The 18,811-nt window shown below is 48.5% G+C and overlaps 3 protein-coding genes across 7 annotated transcripts in view; all 3 read left to right on the forward strand.

Moving 5' to 3' along the window:
* Window positions 1-284: 284 nt before the first annotated feature.
* Window positions 285-5,985, forward strand: LOC125720561 (zinc finger and BTB domain-containing protein 5). Of its 2 annotated transcripts, none has more exons than XM_048996121.1 (2): window positions 285-581; window positions 1,407-5,985. In XM_048996121.1, exon 2 carries the CDS (start codon window positions 1,410-1,412, stop codon window positions 3,465-3,467), a length of 2,058 nt encoding a protein of 685 aa, XP_048852078.1. In that variant the 5' UTR covers window positions 285-581; window positions 1,407-1,409; the 3' UTR covers window positions 3,468-5,985. The 2 variants fall into 2 exon arrangements, with proteins under 2 accessions (XP_048852078.1, XP_048852080.1); XM_048996123.1 differs by having other exon boundaries at window positions 285-501.
* Window positions 5,986-6,318: 333 nt separating this feature from the next.
* LOC125720573 (perilipin-2-like) lies at window positions 6,319-9,236 on the forward strand. 3 transcript variants are annotated; one of them, XM_048996143.1, is made up of 7 exons: window positions 6,319-6,476; window positions 6,981-7,043; window positions 7,495-7,690; window positions 7,816-7,898; window positions 8,011-8,281; window positions 8,556-8,671; window positions 8,743-9,236. In XM_048996143.1, exons 2-7 carry the CDS (start codon window positions 7,020-7,022, stop codon window positions 9,019-9,021), a joined length of 969 nt encoding a protein of 322 aa, XP_048852100.1. In that variant the 5' UTR covers window positions 6,319-6,476; window positions 6,981-7,019; the 3' UTR covers window positions 9,022-9,236. The 3 variants fall into 3 exon arrangements, with proteins under 3 accessions (XP_048852100.1, XP_048852099.1, XP_048852098.1); XM_048996142.1 differs by lacking the exon at window positions 6,319-6,476 and adding an exon at window positions 6,598-6,688; XM_048996141.1 differs by lacking the exon at window positions 6,319-6,476 and adding an exon at window positions 6,609-6,694.
* Window positions 9,237-13,981: 4,745 nt separating this feature from the next.
* The window catches only part of LOC125720548 (DENN domain-containing protein 4C-like), a 34,635-nt gene continuing 29,805 nt past the window's right edge, over window positions 13,982-18,811 (forward strand). Inside the window, exon 1 of one of the 2 annotated variants that reach the window (XM_048996077.1) lies at window positions 13,982-14,433. The gene's annotated coding sequence lies outside the window, so the exon portion shown is untranslated. The remainder of the gene's footprint in view (window positions 14,434-18,811) is intronic. The other variant, XM_048996078.1, reaches the window with a different exon arrangement.

Consider the following 18,811-nt stretch of genomic DNA (forward strand, 5'->3'; position numbering starts at 1 on the left):
TAATCTATATTATATATATAAGTATAATTATAAGTATAATTAATAAAACGACATTCGTTTTTAGCAGGACATGATCTCACTGACTGCCCAAAACATCTTAAACGGGAGTTAAACCCCAACTAGCCCGCATTTGATGTACAAATGAAACACTTTGCATCCCATCCGGCGAGTCAGTGACCCTGTCACCGGGACAGGGAGTCCCTCGCAAGCAGGGAGCGCCTTGGCTGCCAGTCAGCCCGCTAGCCCCCCCCCCCCCCCCCCCGCGTCTCCGCCTCGTTCGGCAGAGGATCTACGCCGGGACTTTAGTCTACTTTCCGCCTCCCACCCCACGCCTGCGTCTCCGCCTTGCTCGGCTCGGAGGTCTTTCATACGGCTGCGCGGCATCGGGGCTGGAAGCGGCGCAGACACGGCACTGAGACCGGCTCTCGGGGGCGGGAGGGGGCTGTACCGAGAAGCGGCCGCGGCTCTAACCCCGTACTGCCGCCCAGGGCCCTCGGCAAGGCAAGTCCGGAGAGGAGGGGGGTTTCCGTGCCTGATATGTACCCCACCGTCCGCCGTGCTGTGGATTTCGTGCGGATAAGGTAGCTGCCGCCATTTACCGAGCGCGCGATGATCATGGTTATGGAGGTTACTGTTGCACAGGCGGCGGGGGTGGGACAGGAATGCGATGCCGGGACCGTGCATCCGGACGGCCTAGCGGACACCTCGGCTCCCCGTACGGACAAGATGTCGGCGGGTTGCAGTGCCAATGCGCTCCGAAGGGGCTGCGGTGTTTGCGAGAGGGAGGGACGCTGTGCCTGGCGGAGGCTCCGGGCTGAAAACCGGAGGACGGCGCGACGTCTGGGGGGGGGGGGGGTTTGAAGCAGCAAGTTACGCTGAGGGAGCAGAAACAATGGGGCGGGCAGGAGGGGGACCCGAGGACATAGACGCTCTGTTACGGGATTTATTATGGCGAAAGTTTGCGGCTGTGGGATTTGCTGCCACGTTTTCAAGGCGTGTGGGAGAGGAAGGAGCCGGAGCTGCGGAGCGGTGCGGGGGGCAGAGAGAGGCGGGCTTCACCTCGCATGAACCCGGCGCGGAGCGCTGCGGCTGTTCTGCCTTCGCTGGGGGCAGCGTGCAGCTGGGAGGGGGATCGAAACGCAGACTTAACCAGAAAACGCGGACTAAAAGATGGAAAAATAGAATTGCTGAGAGGAAGAGATTAACTGAAGAAGTTATGTCTTTAGCTAGAAACTCCCACTATACCGTTTCTACTTAAATGTGTAGATGAGATTTTGCACGTGTAGGTTGTTCGTGTGTCATGTTTTGTGGAACAGAATTACACATAGTAATGCTTGTAGGTTAAAACCTGCTTGTCCCTCAGGGGAATGTCCCATGACACCCTCTCTCCACCCCCTCACCTGCAGGGTATGGATTTCCCAGGCCACTTCGACCAGATCTTCCAGCAGCTGAACTACCAGCGGCTGCACGGCCAGCTATGCGACTGCGTCATCGTGGTGGGCAGCCGGCACTTCAAGGCTCACCGCTCGGTGCTGGCTGCCTGCAGCACACACTTCCGTGCCCTGTTCACAGTGGCGGAGGGCGAGGGCAGCATGAACATGATCCAACTGGACAGCGAGGTGGTGACGGCGGAGGCCTTCGCCGCCCTGGTGGACATGATGTATACCTCCACCCTCATGCTAGGCGAGAGCAATGTCATGGACGTTCTGCTGGCCGCCTCGCACCTGCACCTTAATGCCGTGGTCAAGGCTTGCAAACACTACTTGACCACGCGCACACTGCCCCTGTCTCCCCCGGGAGAGGCCACTTTGCACCCGCAGGAGCCGCACCTGGATGGTGGAGGTCCCAGACCCCAGCGCTCCTTCCTTTTGCAGCAGTTGGGCGTCAGTTTGGTGAGCTCCGCCTTGAGTGGGGTGGACGAGGGCGCTCCTGGTGGTGGGGCGGTGGAACAGCGTGCCTCATTCCCCATCCGGCGCTTCCATAAACGGAAGCCGACGCTTTCCTCGATGGTTGCCGATGAACGCCCCCGGCACCGGATCCGGATCTCCGCTACCTTGGAGGGGGCGCCCCACACCCGGGGAGGCTCTGGCGACCTGGGTGAGGGGGACTTCTTCTCTCCAGATTCAAAACTGGACACCGGCATTGCCAATGACGACAGAGAAAGTAGTGGTATCCCAGAACTGCAGGCGGGGCAGGATGATGCCCAGCTGCCAAGCCAGTCAGACGGTGACTGTGGACAGGACCCACTGGGGAAGGTGGAGTATGCAGGTGTGCCGACGCAGGAGGCTGGACTCCTTGTCAAGGTCAAGGAGGGGGCGGAGGAGGAGGAGGCACCGCAACAGATGCAGGTGGTGGTGAAGAGCGAGCCCCTGAGCTCGCCGGAGCCTGCTGATGAGACCAGCGACGTAGCCTCGCAGGCTGAGTGCAGCGACCAGGTGGAACCTGGCGCCGAGAAGGTGGAGCTCAGCCCCGGGGGGAGCGACCGCAGCTTCTCGGATCCGCAGTCGAGCACAGACCGCGTGCCTGAGGTGCACCTGCTGGAGGGGGTTGCAGACGGGGGACTCGGCGGCGGCGACCAAGAGACGAGGATGCCTCGAGATGGTCTGGATGGCAAGCAGGGCTTTGCGATGCCATTTGGGGGCACTAAGGGTTATGGGTCAATGCCCTGCAGGCGGGGGCTGCTGCCTGATGACAGTCTGCCCAACACGACCACGGCAGAGTGCGGGCCGGACATGGAGGCTGGCGGCTACCTGCGGAGCCCAGAGTCCCTCAGCGCCTCATCCTCCCTCCTGTACCCAGGCATGCGCCACCCCCACCAGCACCTCCTCTCCAGTGATGCGCACTCCTTTGGCGACATGCAGGCAGACTCCTTCTTCCTGCGACCTGCACAGGATGGGCTGGGCTACCAGCCAAGCCGTGCACCTGACTCATTCCCTCTAGACTACCAACGCTCCAACCTAGGCCTGCACTCTCTGCCCCACTCACCCAGGGGAGGAGGCGCTGGTGGTGGCCCGGGCTTCCCCTCCTACCGCCGCATCGCGCCCAAGATACCCCCAGAAGGCAGCTCCGGGCTAGCTCGCAAAGATGCAGCTTCTTCCTCATCCTGCGGAAGCTTCCAGGGCGGGCCTGGTTATGGCGGCCCGGAGTCCCAGCGAGGCGCCGGTGTGGCCGCACCCCCTCCGCTGACGAGGGCCTCGGCCGACGTCCTCTCCAAGTGTAAGAAGGCGCTGTCGGAGCACAACGTGCTGGTGGTGGAGGGTGCCCGCAAATATGCCTGCAAGATCTGCTGCAAGACCTTCCTGACACTGACGGACTGCAAGAAGCACATCCGCGTACACACAGGCGAGAAGCCCTACGCCTGCCTCAAGTGCGGCAAACGCTTCAGCCAGTCCAGCCACCTGTACAAGCACTCCAAGACCACCTGCCTCCGCTGGCAGAACAGTGGCCTGTCCGGGGGCCTACTTTGAGCATGCTAGGGGTGGGACCAGGGCTGGGGGTGGGGCATAGGCGAGGCATGATGTGCCTGTGGGCGGTACTAAGAGAGCCACACCTTCTTTTAAGGAAGCTTATGAAAAAGTCCAGTTATTTCAGTGGTCACTGTCTCATGACTAATTTCTACATGCCCGTGCCACATCACTCTGATCTGTTTTGGGTGGAGGAGCCACTCGTTGACACTGACATGTGCCGAGGTACAACCCTGTTGGGAATGTGGATCAGCCACATAAAGTCATTAATGCAGAACTGCCTTTTATCTGCGTCCTTGCAGAAGGTGACCTGCATGGTTGCTAAGGAACAGGCTGGTGAGAATGCGAGATTGCCTCCCTGCCCTTCGGTTTGCTTCTGAAGGCTAAACTGTTTGTTTTTGCTGGTGGGATAAATGCGCCTGACTTCACAGGAAAGGGTGCGGGCGGGGGAACGTTTCTGTTTGTGTGTTTTGTCCCCATTTCTCAGTCACTACGGCTATTATAATGGCGACTTTAAGTGGTATCTTCAGATTATATTCACTGATTTGTTCTCTGTTGTTGGCCAGGGCCCCAAGGCTTATGTGAGTGTGTAATACATCACACTCTTGAAAGCAGGATACTGCTTAGCAGTGAAATTTTGGCTTCATTGGGCAAAAATATGGAAAGATTTTTCGCGAGGGGACGTTCTCTTGTTTTGCGTGAAGGTTTCTCGAGGTTCTTGGTGAGGTTTGGAGGAGTGACATAAAATGCAGAAGCTGTTCAAAATGTAAATATCGCGCATATCTGCAGAAGGCATGGTTGGCGCGTGAACTTTGCTTCTAGCTGATGTTTTTCTTCGACCAAAATGTCCCACTCTGCTGGGAAACGTCTTCTTCGTAAGTAACGTTTTTTGTTTGTGCGGCTTGCACTGTAGGTTGATGTAGATGATCGGAAAACCCTACACCGCCCTTCAGTGAATACTCCCTGTCTTAACTCCCGTCAGTATAGTTCCTATGTAGCTAACCCTGAGCACTACACTCCCAGTGTAGGTGTGGCGGTGACCCTCTGTTCTGTTACTGCTGACGACTGTACTCATGGTGTCTAAGATTGAAAGTTGTGTGGTGCGTCGTCTTTGCTTGTGTTTTGAGGTCTGCATCAGCAGCCAATTAACACGTATCCAGCATGGGTCCTGGAGATCTCCGTACGACAGCATTCCTTACATCACTTGATGTCCTGTCCTGTGGACCCTTCCTGCGCTCATAGTCATCCGAAAACAAGTGCCTGTCCGACTACCAGGTCAATGTCCTCCTTTGTAACAGGTGATGTATGTAAGATCATCTGGAAAGGGACTCTGCAGGACCTTAACTGGGCACGTCTTCTGGTTGAAAGAGAGAATTACTGCAAAGCAAAAACCCAATCAATCATGTCATCCGACGGAACATGCCTACACAGTAATTATTTAAGGTTACCGGAGAAGGGGTGAACGCGTTGACCTACTGTGACAAATTTGAGCATAGCTGTGTCACGACTTCCTTTCAGATCAACAGGACATGATGGTTTTATATTGTTTTTCCAAAACATCTGTTGTGCTGGTGAAACTGAGTCTTAGTTGCTGACCCCCACCTCATAGGTAAATATCCTCAGAATTTCCTTTTGTTTTAAAAATGGAATCGGACCTCTGTGTCTTCCTTAGGTCCACACGGCCGGAGCCTACTTCCTGATGTAAGAGTTTCCTCTGAGCCTTGATGTGACCTAAGATCATCCATCCAAATGTAATGTTGGTTTGAGTCCTTGCCTAGGAAGAACACTGGAAGCAAGCTGTGTCACCGACATGTCCCCGTGTGTGTCACCGACATGTCCCCGTGTGTGTGTCACCGACATGTCCCCGTGTGTGTCACCGACATGTCCCCGTGTGTGTGTCACCGACATGTCCCCGTGTGTGTGTCACCGACATGTCCCCGTGTGTGTGTCACCGACATGTCCCCGTGTGTGTGTCACCGACATGTCCCCGTGTGTGTGTCACTGACATGTCCCCGTGTGTGTGTCACTGACATGTCCCCGTGTGTGTCACCGACATGTCCCTGTAACTCGCAGAGTTCTAGTTTGCAGAAAAACCAAAACACACTTTGCATTCTCAGAGTTTCCTCTAATAACACTGGAACTGAAGCTCACTTATATTGCTGTTGCTGTTGTACAACAATGCATCTGAAATATTTTCTGTACTAATTTATTAGAGTTTGGTCTTCATAGTTATATTAGCCCTAACTGCTTACATGAGAGTGCACTGTTTGACTTACATGCATACGTACGTACATCACTTGAAGACTTTCCATTTGTAAGTTTTACCATTCGAAGTGGAGGGACAGGTCTCTGCCTTACAGCACTAGTTTGAAAAACTGGGGCTTCGTTATGCCAAAACTGACAAACTGATGTGTCCTCTTCACTTACTGTCGTGACTTTTAGAAGACAACCCGCTTTGTAGAAAAGTAACAAAAAATGTATTTTATTTCATTTGTTGTACAAGAATAAAGATGGAAATGTCTGTGTGTGTGTGTGTCTGGTCTCTGTGTGAGTTGTCTGTGAGGCCCTGCAGTCACTCGTACTGAAAAAGCTGTATGGGGTATAGATAGATACTGTTCATTAATTGTTTTAGCTTAGTTTAAAATTATGCCCGTCTATGTGATTGTTTTGCTGGGGCAGTTCAGGTTAACGACCTTGCTTAAGCGTGCTGCTGAAGACCTCCCCTGACACGTCAGACCGCAGCTTTGGAAACTTCCCTCCAGTGCGCTGTCTGGCGCCCTCCGCCCGCTGGCACAAGCAACTACAATTGTTTGTGTCACGTGGTAAGGTCTAGCTCTCTAACCGGAACTTTAGTAGCGCTGAGGCCTGCTTTGTCTACGGTGCACCACCAATTTAACGTTTGTCGGCAAAGCATAAAATTACTTAGTCTCCTTTGTCGGTGCTGTGAACCTTGCTTGAGCGACAGAGTCCCTGTAAGATGCAAAGATATCCTCAGATCCCGTTTGCTTCATCGTAAGGAGATACTTAAAAATATTCCAAATAATAAAAAATAGATATTGTATATAAGACATGCGCGCGTGCGTGCGTGTGTGGATAGCAGCAAACATAATTCGGTTTATGTGTCCTGTCGATTGCGTAATCTCGCGAGAACATTGCTCCGCTCTTTCATAAATCGCGCCGCCAGGTGCGTGTGGCTTGTTGGCAGCTCGCGGGTTAATGATCTGGTAAAGGTGGGGGCTCCGCTTTGGGCGCAGGGTCTAATAACTCTATTAGCTTGACAAAGGAAGGTTGTCACTGTGTTTAAATCATGGGAATCAGGCCGCACCTATTATAAAAAGTTTGGAATGAGTTGTTTGTTAACGCTGTTCGCCCATTAACAGCTATTTTGTAACAATGCTTTACTCTCTTCTGTAATGTTTATGTACTATTTAAGCACTGCGTCGATGATGCTTGTAGCATCACTTGTCTTTCAAACGATTTAAGCTTCTATTTTTTCCCCGTAACCGTTAACCTCAGCACGGAAACCGTCAGAAAAATCAATTTCTTTTGGTGAACATGGAGACGCCGGACGCTGATCAGGTTAGTGGGTAACTTCATTTATAAAAATACGAAAGCTACGTATAATTGGCTGCTAGGAATGTATGCTTATTGGTTTTATGCCTCTCATGAAATCCTGGCTCAAAATCGATCAAATGATGGGGACTTGTAGGTAATGCTGTCATGGGTGGCCTAAGCGTTTTACGTTAAGAATATAAATTTACAAACGAGAGGAGGCAATTCGACCCATCAAGCTAATTTCCCCCTATGGCCACAAGTTCTAGTATTTAAACTAATATTGAAGCAGTCATTTGGCTGAACAGCATCCAGACCTGTTAGAATCTTGTATACCTGAATCTTAAATACCCAGTCTCCTTTGCTTGACGCTAAACAGATTCAGCTCAGCTAACCTCTCCTCAAAAGACTTTCCTCTAAGACCATGAATCATTCTCTTAGCCCTGCGTTGTGGTTCTCGGTTGGTGTTTCTTCACAGAATGCCGTGAAGAGGTTACTGGAGCTCCCCCTGGTGAGCTCCACCTGTTACTTGGTGTCTCTCGTGTACTGCAACCTGAAGGAAAGTCACCCTCGCGTCAAGCCGTTCTGTGAGGTGGCGGAGACTGGAATGAAGACCATCGCCTCTGTGGCCGTTACTAGCGCTGCACCCATCGTTTTCAAGTTTCAACCTCAAAGTAAGAACGGTGGTCTTCAGACACTGTTTTTCATTAAATTTCCAAGGCGTGGTGCTCGGAAGCATGCTGCAAAGTAATGCATGTATTTCTAGATTGATGTGTGTCACTACTTCTTCGTTTTGCAGTTGCTGGTGCAAATCAGCTGATGTGCAAATACCTGGATAAGACTGAGGAGGCTTTTCCGATCCTGCAGCAGCACTTGGCCCAGGTTTGAGCCGTTCTCCTTGGCTATATCATGAGACCAGCCTCCATTGATCCTTTTTTGTTTGTGGTTAGTTTCCCGCTTCTGCAAAGGACTGTGCAGTATACACTGTTTCCAGGTGGTGTCCAGGCCTGACAGCGTCCTGACCACAGCCAAAAATGCGAGGGCGGTGATGGTCCACATTGCTAAGGACGCGGTGATGGTAGTTAAGGATAAGGCTGGTGTGGTGTTGCGGGAGGCTATGGTAATGACGCAGTCTGCGCTGGATGGTGGCTTCGGCACTGTGCTGGGAAGCCGTGCAGCCCAGCTCCTGAACGGCGTGATGAAGACATCCCCGACGGTCCATGAGACGGCGGCAGCCCAGCGTCCCACTACGGCAGAGGATTCTGGTGAGGGCAGGATGCCGTTTGGTTTCGGAGCTGCTGTATATTAGGATTCAGCCTAACGTGCGGATTTGCTATGGAATTCAGCCCCAGTTACATATACAAAGGCATACAAAGACAATAGAAACCAAATTGGAATGGCTATTGGTTTGGAAAAGTTTCCCTTAGAATCCATAATTCATGGCAAGCTTGAGTAAGCCTGTCTGTACTTTTTTTTTTTTTTTTTTTTTCTCACCAAGAGGAGGTCTGAATATGCATTTGAAATTATTTTGTCCTCCAGGGAGAGTCTCTGACTCTGCCAGCAAAAAGCCTGGCCATTATGTCTGTCTGCCCTCAATCTCCACCAAGGTGTGCCACAGGGCTGATTGCTCCACCGATGGGGAGCAGGATGTTAAGGTCAGGATTTCCCAAGAATCGACTTTGTAGCTCTGAGTATTTTGGTTTCATCCAGCGTTTCTCACAAGCAGATGGAATTGCGTGCCGTGGTCACCTCCAGTGGGCTCACCAACCAGCTGCAAACCCTGTGCCTGACCTTCGTCTCCAGTCTACACGGCTTCCAGCAGAATGTTCAGATACAGGTTCTGGCTGTGGCCGTGTCTGCCTCTGAGGTCTGCAACAGCTTATGGAAGGCCTATATCCGTGGAGAGTTCTCTGACCAGACTGCACAACCCCAAAGGGCCATTGGACAAGGTGCTTCAGTACTAGGCTTTCATCTGTATGATGGACAAACCAGAAGGTTGAAATGATCTTAGGGCTGGAAATATACCCTTTGCACTGTGAAATGCACCATTAATGTAGACTTTTCACATGGTGGGTGCAGTACTGTGGGTTCCCACCTCTAGGATAGTTTATTTCTTTGATGGTTGAAATGAGAGAAGAATTTTGGGAAGGTTGTCTGTAATGCATTTAGAATAATTATTGGAATTTGTACTCAAATAAAATTAAAAGCAATTTGACATTTTCAGATTTCATTCACTTCATGTTGGAAATTGGTAAATCCATGCAGTGTATCTAATTTACTTTTCACATTCACAAACTGGAGGGGTCTTCACTGGTTTTAAATTTGTGTGCCAGATTCAGTTCATACAAAAAGTACAGTTTTTAATTCCAGGTTTAAGCTTCGGCTCCACCTGGTGGTGTATTAATATAGGCCTTCAGCAACCATGGACAGACGGGGGAGTTTCAGGCTACTTGCTTAGTTTCTGGTCGCCTGCTTGGAATTGTTTGGGCCTACAGCGCTTTGCAGAAGTATTCACCCCCTTTGGCATTCTTTTGTTCCCTTACAGCCTGGAATTTAAAAGGAAATTTGGGGGGGGGGGTTGTATCGTGTAATTTACACAATTACCACTTTGCAGATGCAAATTTTTTTGTGAAACGAGACAAAAAGAACCAGAGTGTGCATAACTATTCACCCCCTCCCAGATACTTTGCCGCAAAAGGTGGCTGTACAATGACAGCGACAGGTCTCTCCAGCTACATCTCCATATGCTTGGCACATCTAGACACTGGTATTTTTGCCCATTCTTCATGGCAAAACTGCTCCAGCTCCTTCCAGTTGGATGGGTGCCGCTTGTGTACAGCAATCTTTAAATCACACCACGGATTCTCAATTGGATTGAGGTCTGGGCTTTGACTGGGCCTTTCTAGGACACTTACTTGTTCCTCTTTAAACCACTGTAGTGTTGCTTTAGCAGGGTGATTAGGGGTCTCATTCGCCAGCTGGAAGGTGAACCTCTGTCCCAGTCTCAAATCTCTGGAAGACTGAAACAGTGTCCTGTACTACGAAGCTTGGTTACTGGCTTATCGGGGTAACTTGTCAGGTGAAAGGATCATCGGGGATGTTCAGCAATTGGGATATTTTTTTTTTATAACCCAAGCCTGATCTGTACTTCTCTACAACTAATGAAGTGGCTTCTGAAGGTAGTGGTTGGGGCTTCAAGGCAAAGGGGGTCAAAACATATGCATGCACCCCTTTTCAGTTTTATATATTTTTAGAATTATTTTTAAACAAGTGTTTTCCCTTTTAATTTCATTAATCTGTAGATTCATTTTTTTGTAGGTCCATCACTTACAATCAAATTGAAAATCCTTTTAAATTCCAGGTTGTAAGGGAAACGAGATGTATAGAATGCCAAGGGTGGTAAATACTTTTGCAAGGTATGGCACGTGCCACTTTCTGAAATGTGAGAATTATGCTCTCCGATTAATCAAACATATTTTCAAATGGGAAAAACAGTGCCAGTTTGGATGCACCTACCTATAGATTTATTGTTACTAACATTGTAACAAACTAAAATAACTTATTTAGAATTATGCACTGACAAAGGTGTTAAAAAAAATATTTGTTGGGAATGGGGGCAGCTCTGTGGGTTGGGACACAGAAGGTTGTCTGATCAAATCCTTGGGCCGGCAGAGTGATCCCACCATTGGGCACTTCAGCAATAATAATAATTGATACTTTATTGATCCCCATGGGGAAATGGTCCTTTACGCCTCCCTCGACTTGCTCTTTGTAGAGTAAGCTGTCCGCGAAGGGCAGCCACCTGTTGGGGCGCCCAGGGAGCTGGGGGTTAAAGGCCTTGCTCAAGAACCCACAGACAAGGCTGGGTTGACCTTTAACCCCAATTGCTCCAGGGACTGGCTGACCTTACACTCTCCTCCATGCCACTTCCATGAGGTGGCCTCCTGGGATGCTTTTCCTGCCGTCCTGAAGGGGGTCCCACATATATGCTGAGCTGTCATTGACCGCTTTTCCTTCACTATGGGGAAACTCCTCTAAAACCATCTCTATCGTGTTTAGGTGAGCTGGCCAGGTCACCATCACTCTCCTTTGGAGGCAGCTTGGTGTCTCCAAACTTTTGATTGGCATTGTGATTCCGGAGACGTGAGCCCATGCATGACCACCAAGCCGAAAAACAAACCAATTGTACCTCCACTGGAAAATCGGAAGTTATGTCAACGTCTAATCTAAGAACATGAACTAGTCTAACTACTTATTGTCTGGAGCGCGGTGTTTACAGTATGTTTTGTACACCAAAGATGCTGGGTGTTCCTCTGACTCCTCCTAAAAAGATCCCCATTATTAACGCCATGTGAACCATTAACTACTGTCAAAGTCATCCTGGCTCGAACTCAGACTGCATGACTCAGTTTCACTTCTGTATTACTGTACCTCTCGGTACTTATCCGGGGAAATTGCTACATACATTTTTTACGATACAGCAAAGCAGCTGAAATCAGTGTAAAGTCATAGCTGCTGATTTGTGCCTTTAGATATCTCCAGTGATCCCCCTGCCTCATTTTCATTCTGCACAGTAACCGCTATTGTAATCCTGTGATTATAAAAAAAAAAACTATGAGGCTCCTCCTCAGAAAACAATCCAGGTCCTGAACGAGAGGGACACGAAAAAGTCCCTCTAATGGGTGAGCTTCTAAAACACTTTCATCCTTTCATGAAATACACTTTGTTTTGCTGTGGTACTGCTTCGGTTAACGTGTACGGTACGATTTCTTTGTGATTGATATATCTGACCACAACCCCAGACAGGGTGCATGTAGTGCTCCCATGGGTTTCCTCTTGGGACTCTCATCTTCCCACAGTCCAAAGTCACATGGCTGAGGTAAATCGGAGACCGCCCCCCCCGGCGTCTGTGAAAGCGTGTGACTGCCCTGCAGACCCACATTGGGTGTGTCTGAATTTATAGCCAAGATTTCCAGCAACATGCATCAGATGACTAAAAGAATAACTGGAAAATCCACTTAATGAGAAGGGATGCATGATATTAATTTACTAGTTCGTTCTTTGTGTCACTCTGTCATAAAAACGAAGAGCATTACAAGGTGCGATAACTGGATTTGTGTGCCGTTAAATTGCGAAAAAAATTACTTTTGCATTTTTATTTGGCAGGTGCATTTTTTGTCAATAAACGCCAATAAATTCCTCCACAGGATTGTAATATATAGAGGTTTTTTGTTTTTGATAAATGACTGATAATGATGGATGGGGTGGCGGCTCTGAGGCTAGGGATCTGGAAGGTTGCTGGTTCGAATCCCCTGAATGACCGGAGTGATACTACTCCACTGGGGCCTTGAGAAAGGCCCTTAACCTGCAATTGCTTCATCCTGGGAGTGACATTAATATGCATCCAGCCCTGCAAGGAGGTCCTCCAACTTACAGGGGAAAACTTGGGGGTTGGTGGCAGGATTGACACTCCATCCACTGAAAAAAACTCACACTGGTCCATTCGGACTAGTGTGGTGCTGAGGTATCACCTGCCCCACTGGCTGCACTTAGGTTCTCATCCCTGAGGTGCTTTGTCCTGTGGTGGGTGCAGCAACACGCTGTAATCAGTGCATGCTCCTTACCTCTCTACTGAAAATGAAGTAAAAACATTAGATACTGCAGTAGCGCGATCTGAAGAAACAGCACATGAAAAATTCATAAAACATTAAGATTTGTGACATAAAATTGGCAATATAATCTGCAAATTTGACTATGTAAATTTTACTCTGGCAAAACTATTTTTCATTACGTCAAGATCTGGACATTTGATATTTGCAAAGGAAATATTCTTAAAAGGTCAGATTTGTCAGACATGCAAATAATAATAATAATAATACTAATACTAATACTAATAATAATGTGGGGGCGCTCTCAGTAGGGGGCGCTAACATTTTTGATGTCAGTGTGTGACGGACTAACGAAAGGTCACTTCCTATGCTTTTTTCTTGTGTGACCCCTCCGTATGATTACATTACAAAATAAACTGCGGTTAATATGTAGTTATTAAAAACAAACGAGCTTGATGGGCCGAATGGCCTCTTCCTGTTTGTAAATTTCTTTATAATGTTCTTATAACAGTGTAACGCCTCCTACATAATCCTTCAATATAACACGTCTCTGTAGACGCATTCAAATTTAATTTAATTTAAAATTAATCTGGGATTAAAAATAAACCCTGGACTTTGAGGTTCCCCCACTATAAATTTTGCCGAATCCCATCCCACGGTCCCCCTAGAAAATGTCCGGAATGCCATAGTGCCAGTCCAGCCCAGACACAGATATAATCACTAGACCTAACAAAGAGTTCTGGCTAATAAAGCAATTATAGATACTTAAGCAAACCATACAATTGCAATATTTCCCGTGTTTTCCTTTAATATGTCTATGGACACATTTGGAGAAATTAGGTAATTAGATCAGTCTGAGTGTAGACTTCTTAGATGCGCACTATTAAAGTTAAAGTGAAGATCTGCAACGACACCGTAATGGTGAACCCGGCCCTAAACCTCAATTCTGTCACGAGTATCTTTGTAAGACAAAATGATACTCAAAACACAAAACCTGGATTCGTAAAGTAAGAACGTCCATGTGCGAATATTGTACTGCGAGTAGTTTTACTGTCACTGCTATTTCCTTTTTGAAAGAAGACACTGACTTTCTAAAAAGAAATAAAAACTTAATTAACAAATACAGTTCCTTTTTTGTTAGTTCCCTTTGACCTAATATTAGTTACAGAACCATTTTGTGCTGCATGACTTTCATTTTTCACATATTTTTTTCATACACACACTAAATCATTTTATGTGACATTGCAGACGCTGTACTGCCCGCCTTGCATTACCATGCTGGGGGATTATTGTGCGCTCGGCCCGGATCCGCAAGCCGCCGCACACACATTCATTCCGGGGAAAGTGCGGAGCGCCGATCCGCAGCGCGGACCCTCCCCGCCCCGAACCCCGAACACCTGTTGCTACCAACGGCGGCAGCGTCTCCGGCTCAAAGCGCCGACCGGGCCGGCCTGACGAAAGAGCCGGAAATGGTGTTTTCTCGCCCCAGTCACTGTACCTATATGGGCGGATCTAGTCCGCCTCCAGCAGCGGACCTCTACAGCCGACAAAAGTGAGAAAACAGAAACATGGCGCCGCGTTGCCGCTGAAAGGCGAGAGCTGGCAGCAAACAAGTGGGGAACAAACTTTACGGCCATCACCCGGAAGGAAGGAAAGATCAATTTAAGAAAGAACTGCGTGGCCATATCCGTGCGCTCCGAGCCCGGGTTTTACTATCTGCGTCAGGGCGGAATATATCCCTCTCCCTCGCTAACGAAAACTGGAAGTTGTCTTCATGTCAGCGTCTCCCTCTGTGCTGTAAACAGCTGGTAAGTGCTCCCTAATTTATTTTTTATTCAGTATTTCAGTTAATTAGAGTAATTAACTCTGGGGTCTGGAGCTCGATTCTTCTTATACTTGGTGGAAAGTAAAGGAGCTTTATCCGTGGGCTCGATCGGAAGGGATCCATCGCGATCCGGTACGCTGGCTATAGTGTAACACTCTATAATGTATCACCGTTTATTATAACAATATACAATGCGTGCAATGTCGTGTCACACTTCGGGTAGATCCTTAGCGGGAAGCAGAGTCAGTTTGGCGGACGATTTCGGTGGTTATATGAAGAGCTGGGCATGCATTGTCGTGCAGGTTTCAAAGGGCTGGGGGTAGAGTTTCACGACCCATTCGACTCGGATGAAAGATAAATGCACTTATTACACTCCATGGAGAGTATAGTGCATCATTTAAACCCTCGACGTGAAGAATAGGATTTATCTAAAAGCTCGAATGGACGCGGGTACGGACTAATATTATATTGCGCGGTATTTGCTTTCAGAATTAGAAAAAAAGAAAACCCTGCAACATGAATAAGTAGTTAGGAAGGAAAGTTCAATATTTACACATGACTCAAACTTTGGGATTGTTAACCCCTCGTGATCAACCTTCCCTCTTGCATCTGTTGCGGCATTTTATTTATTTATTTATTTATTTTTACCGATAAGTATTTAAACATGGATTAATAAAGTAATGCAGACATGTGTTCCGGGTGGATGATCGAAGCTATGTTGACTGTCAGCTGAAAGCTTCAAGTTTGTCGGGTTACATCTCAGTCCAACGCAATATCCCATCATGATCTCCTTTCCAGTGCCCCGCCCCCTGCCTATCAGTTGCACCCGGGGTAGGGGTAGCAGGCGGGTGTGGTACTGGTTATTTTCTGTTGATTTTAAGCTGCCATGTACCTGTTGGTGTGTAGAAGCGTTATTCAGGATGTGTCCAGGACGTTTCGATTGTAAGAATTCATTACTTTGACTTTCTGGGTTGTAATAAACTCTTTGGAAGCAGTTGCGTTTATGGATGGGCTATGGAGAGTATTGTTAAATGTGACCCTTTGGTTTGGAATTTTCGGACTTGTGTGGAATTATTCTGATTCATTGCTTTTCTGTTTTCCATTACCTGTCATGAATTATCTCACTTGCCATCAGCACAGCTTTCGGGGAACCCCAGTACCCGGCAGGCAGAACCTGTCTTTTAACCCATCTTTGGCGATGCAGTGTGTGAATTGTGTCCCTGTGGGATCACCTAGTGCGTTACAGCATCCCTGTAGCAGATATCCCAGAATGCTGTGCTGCTCGGGACATCTGATGCTGAGGTGTGTTGGCCTCTCTGATTCGTCAAGGTCTTCTATGGCCTGGTGTTCGGGTGATGTAGGTGTCGCTGTAACCATAGCAAATGCGCGGTTTTCGGTTACCTGTTTCTGCCTCGTCAGTCCTCCGCGGATTGGCACTGGCACTGGTCATTCTCACGTTCCGGTTGTGAAACTGCCGTTGAGCCGCGGCCGTCTACTGGTTTTGACCAGTATGCACAATGCTTTTTTTTTCTTCTGTTTTCCAGGAAGTAAAACCTAAACCAGCATTGCTAAGCAAACAATTTGTTGGTCTGAGTGACGAGTCTTTGCCAGTCATATGCAGTCGTCCAGGAGCAGACAGAAGGATTGATGCAGTCCTGACACAGCTTTGTGTCACTGCAGCACTTAAACAGTCCTACAGACCTATAACAAGGAATCAAACAGTAGGCCAGGCTGCAGAAAATGACAGGCCTCTGTCGTATGACTTGGGAATGAGAGAGTGCTATGGTTCTGCCTGCTGGTATTTTATGACCAGGTAGTTATCTTGCGTGAACATTCGCACCGTAGGACGGTATTCAGTCTTAATCTTTGTTTACTGCTTGGTATTTCATTAAGCATGCGTCCGTCACACCCCAGCAATGCCATACTTTATTTATAGAGATTTTATTCTGCAATATCTCGCGCTGTAGAGAATCATTGTGCTGTAACGTGCGGTGGTATGTCTGAGGGCAGGCGTCCGTACTGAAGACGTGCACGCTGATTGTCCCTAAGAAGATGACCGGCACTGATATGCAGCCTTGCCCTCGTTAAGGCAGCGCAGTAGAAAGAACCTGAACGCCGAAGATGGGTTCTTGTTTATTCCTGGGACTGCCGGGCTGTTCAGTGTTAGAGGACTCGTGTGTGTTGTCCTGTTATTACTGGTGCGTCGAGTGCCATTCAGCTGCGGTGCCATCACCTGGCATTGGCAGATGTATAATAATAATAATTAATTTATCTGTAGGAAAATGTATGTTTGATGTGCTTGATATACCTTATTGTACAATACTTTCAGTTCAACATCCAACTATATTATATTGTGCTATATTGTTTTACTCGGTGATGCCTGTAAAGTTTATTTACAGTAATCAGCCACATGTGTAGTACTGATTTTCTGTAGCTACTCATCCTGCTGTTTCACCATCATCCATCACGCCTTTAACAGCCTGTCAGTGCTGCCGGCGACCTCTTTAACCGAGAAAGTTAACGGCGGTGATTGGCGAGTTTGCGCCGGCCTGCCGTGCCCGGAACCGCGTCAAGCGATTGTCGCCTTGGTGACATTTTGAGGCTCTTCCTGGTGCCGTCTCCGGGACGGCCTCCTCGCCGGTCAGGCTCGCGGAACGCTCCGGCAAGTAGGCGCTCGCACCCGAGACCAGGGTGGGGGACCGCAGACGTCACGAGCCTCGTTCCGTTATGGGCTGCCGAGAAGAGAGGCTTACAAGTAACCGATATTAACTTGAGGTGAGCTGCCCATTAATAATGCAGCTCCCAGGCACAGAACTGGCACCCATATCGCGCGTGTCCTCTTGGGAAGCGAGATGTTAACGTCTTGTCTTGAAAATCGCAGCTCATCCATGGCATCTGTGACTCATTCCCCGCTTTTATAGGTTGGCCTATGATGGGCAAGACGGACCACTCAGCCTCGTACCCTTTCAGGCGCTGGTGTCTGGGCGCCCAAGCATCCTGTCCTCCTCTCCCTGCTAATTGCTAATGCTGTTCTGGTTACCGCCGGGGCAGTAGCGGTAAATAACGCGGTGGATGTGCAGCGACTGCCGATTTTATTTGTTTGCCCTCGTCTCCTATCAGATGCTACGTGATTCGGTTTGTTGACCCAGGGCTGTCGCATACTGTTCCCGCGTCAGAAACAGGATGGAGTGTTACCTCATAGCGTAAGCGATTATGTTTCCATGTAGTATGTAAAAATAGAAGTGGCTTGGTGTGAGTGCTGTTGTAATGTTGTTTCTGTTGTGGGTGTAACGATTCGTTGATTCTGATGAATATGTTGATTGTTAAGGCCATGATACGATTTAATCAACTCGGTTTACAAATCGATTCATATCGTTAAACCATGACGATGCACCGAAATGCCAGGAAAAACAAAATCTATGAAAAACACCTCGGTAGAGAGCGGAGATCAATACATTACAGTGTATTTTATGTAATTTAGTACACCTATGTTTCTGTGAAGGGGCAGCATGCTTTCATTATATTGATCATCCATCCATCCATCCATTTTTCAAACCGCTTATCCTACAGGGTCGCGGGGTGTCCGGAGCCTATCCCGGAAGCAACTCCAATTAGCCTCAGCATGTTTTGTGACTGTGGGGGGGAAACCGGAGTACCCGGAGTACTCCCACGACGACATGGGGAGAACATGCAAACTCCACACACGTGTGACCCAGACGGAGACTCGAACCCGGGTCCCAGAGGTGTGAGGCAACAGTGCTAACCACTGCACCACCATGCCGCCCCTCAATCTTGATCATGCGATCGATATTTGAATCGATTCATATTGTATCGCCTTAAGATTTCAAATCGCCGGACATTGAATCACTGCCTGGCAAAACTGGAACTGAATTGTTTTGTGATGCTCTGCGAAGTGCTCGTACTTACAAATGTACATGTTGCTTGCTTGTGTTAATTTTTTAAATGGGTGCATAACGTCGTAGCTCATTAGAAGTGTTAAACTTAGCTGTGTGATAATATTAAATGATTCTAGCAAGTTCCCCACATCCTGCCACCTGCTGGTTTGCGCCTGTCCTTCCACTCACTGATGTAAAAATGCCAGTGGGAGCAGCCAAGTCTGACACCTGATCTATGTCTCCACCCCCCCACCTTTCCTAACATGCTCCCCCCACCCCCCCCCCCGTGGGATCTGTATTGTGTGACATCACCAGCTCGGCGTGTAACGAGGATCTGGCCGCTCCTGTCTCTTTTTGGCTCTTATTCTCGTACTCTCTGCGTGTGTGCGTGCTGAGCGACCTGGGCGAGGAGAGGTTTGGGAATAGCTAAAACGAAGAGGGCAGCAGCGCTGCCTTGTGCCAAAG

This window comes from Brienomyrus brachyistius, chromosome 25 (genome assembly GCF_023856365.1).
Source record: "Brienomyrus brachyistius isolate T26 chromosome 25, BBRACH_0.4, whole genome shotgun sequence".
NCBI classification, from domain to species: Eukaryota; Metazoa; Chordata; class Actinopteri; order Osteoglossiformes; family Mormyridae; genus Brienomyrus; species Brienomyrus brachyistius.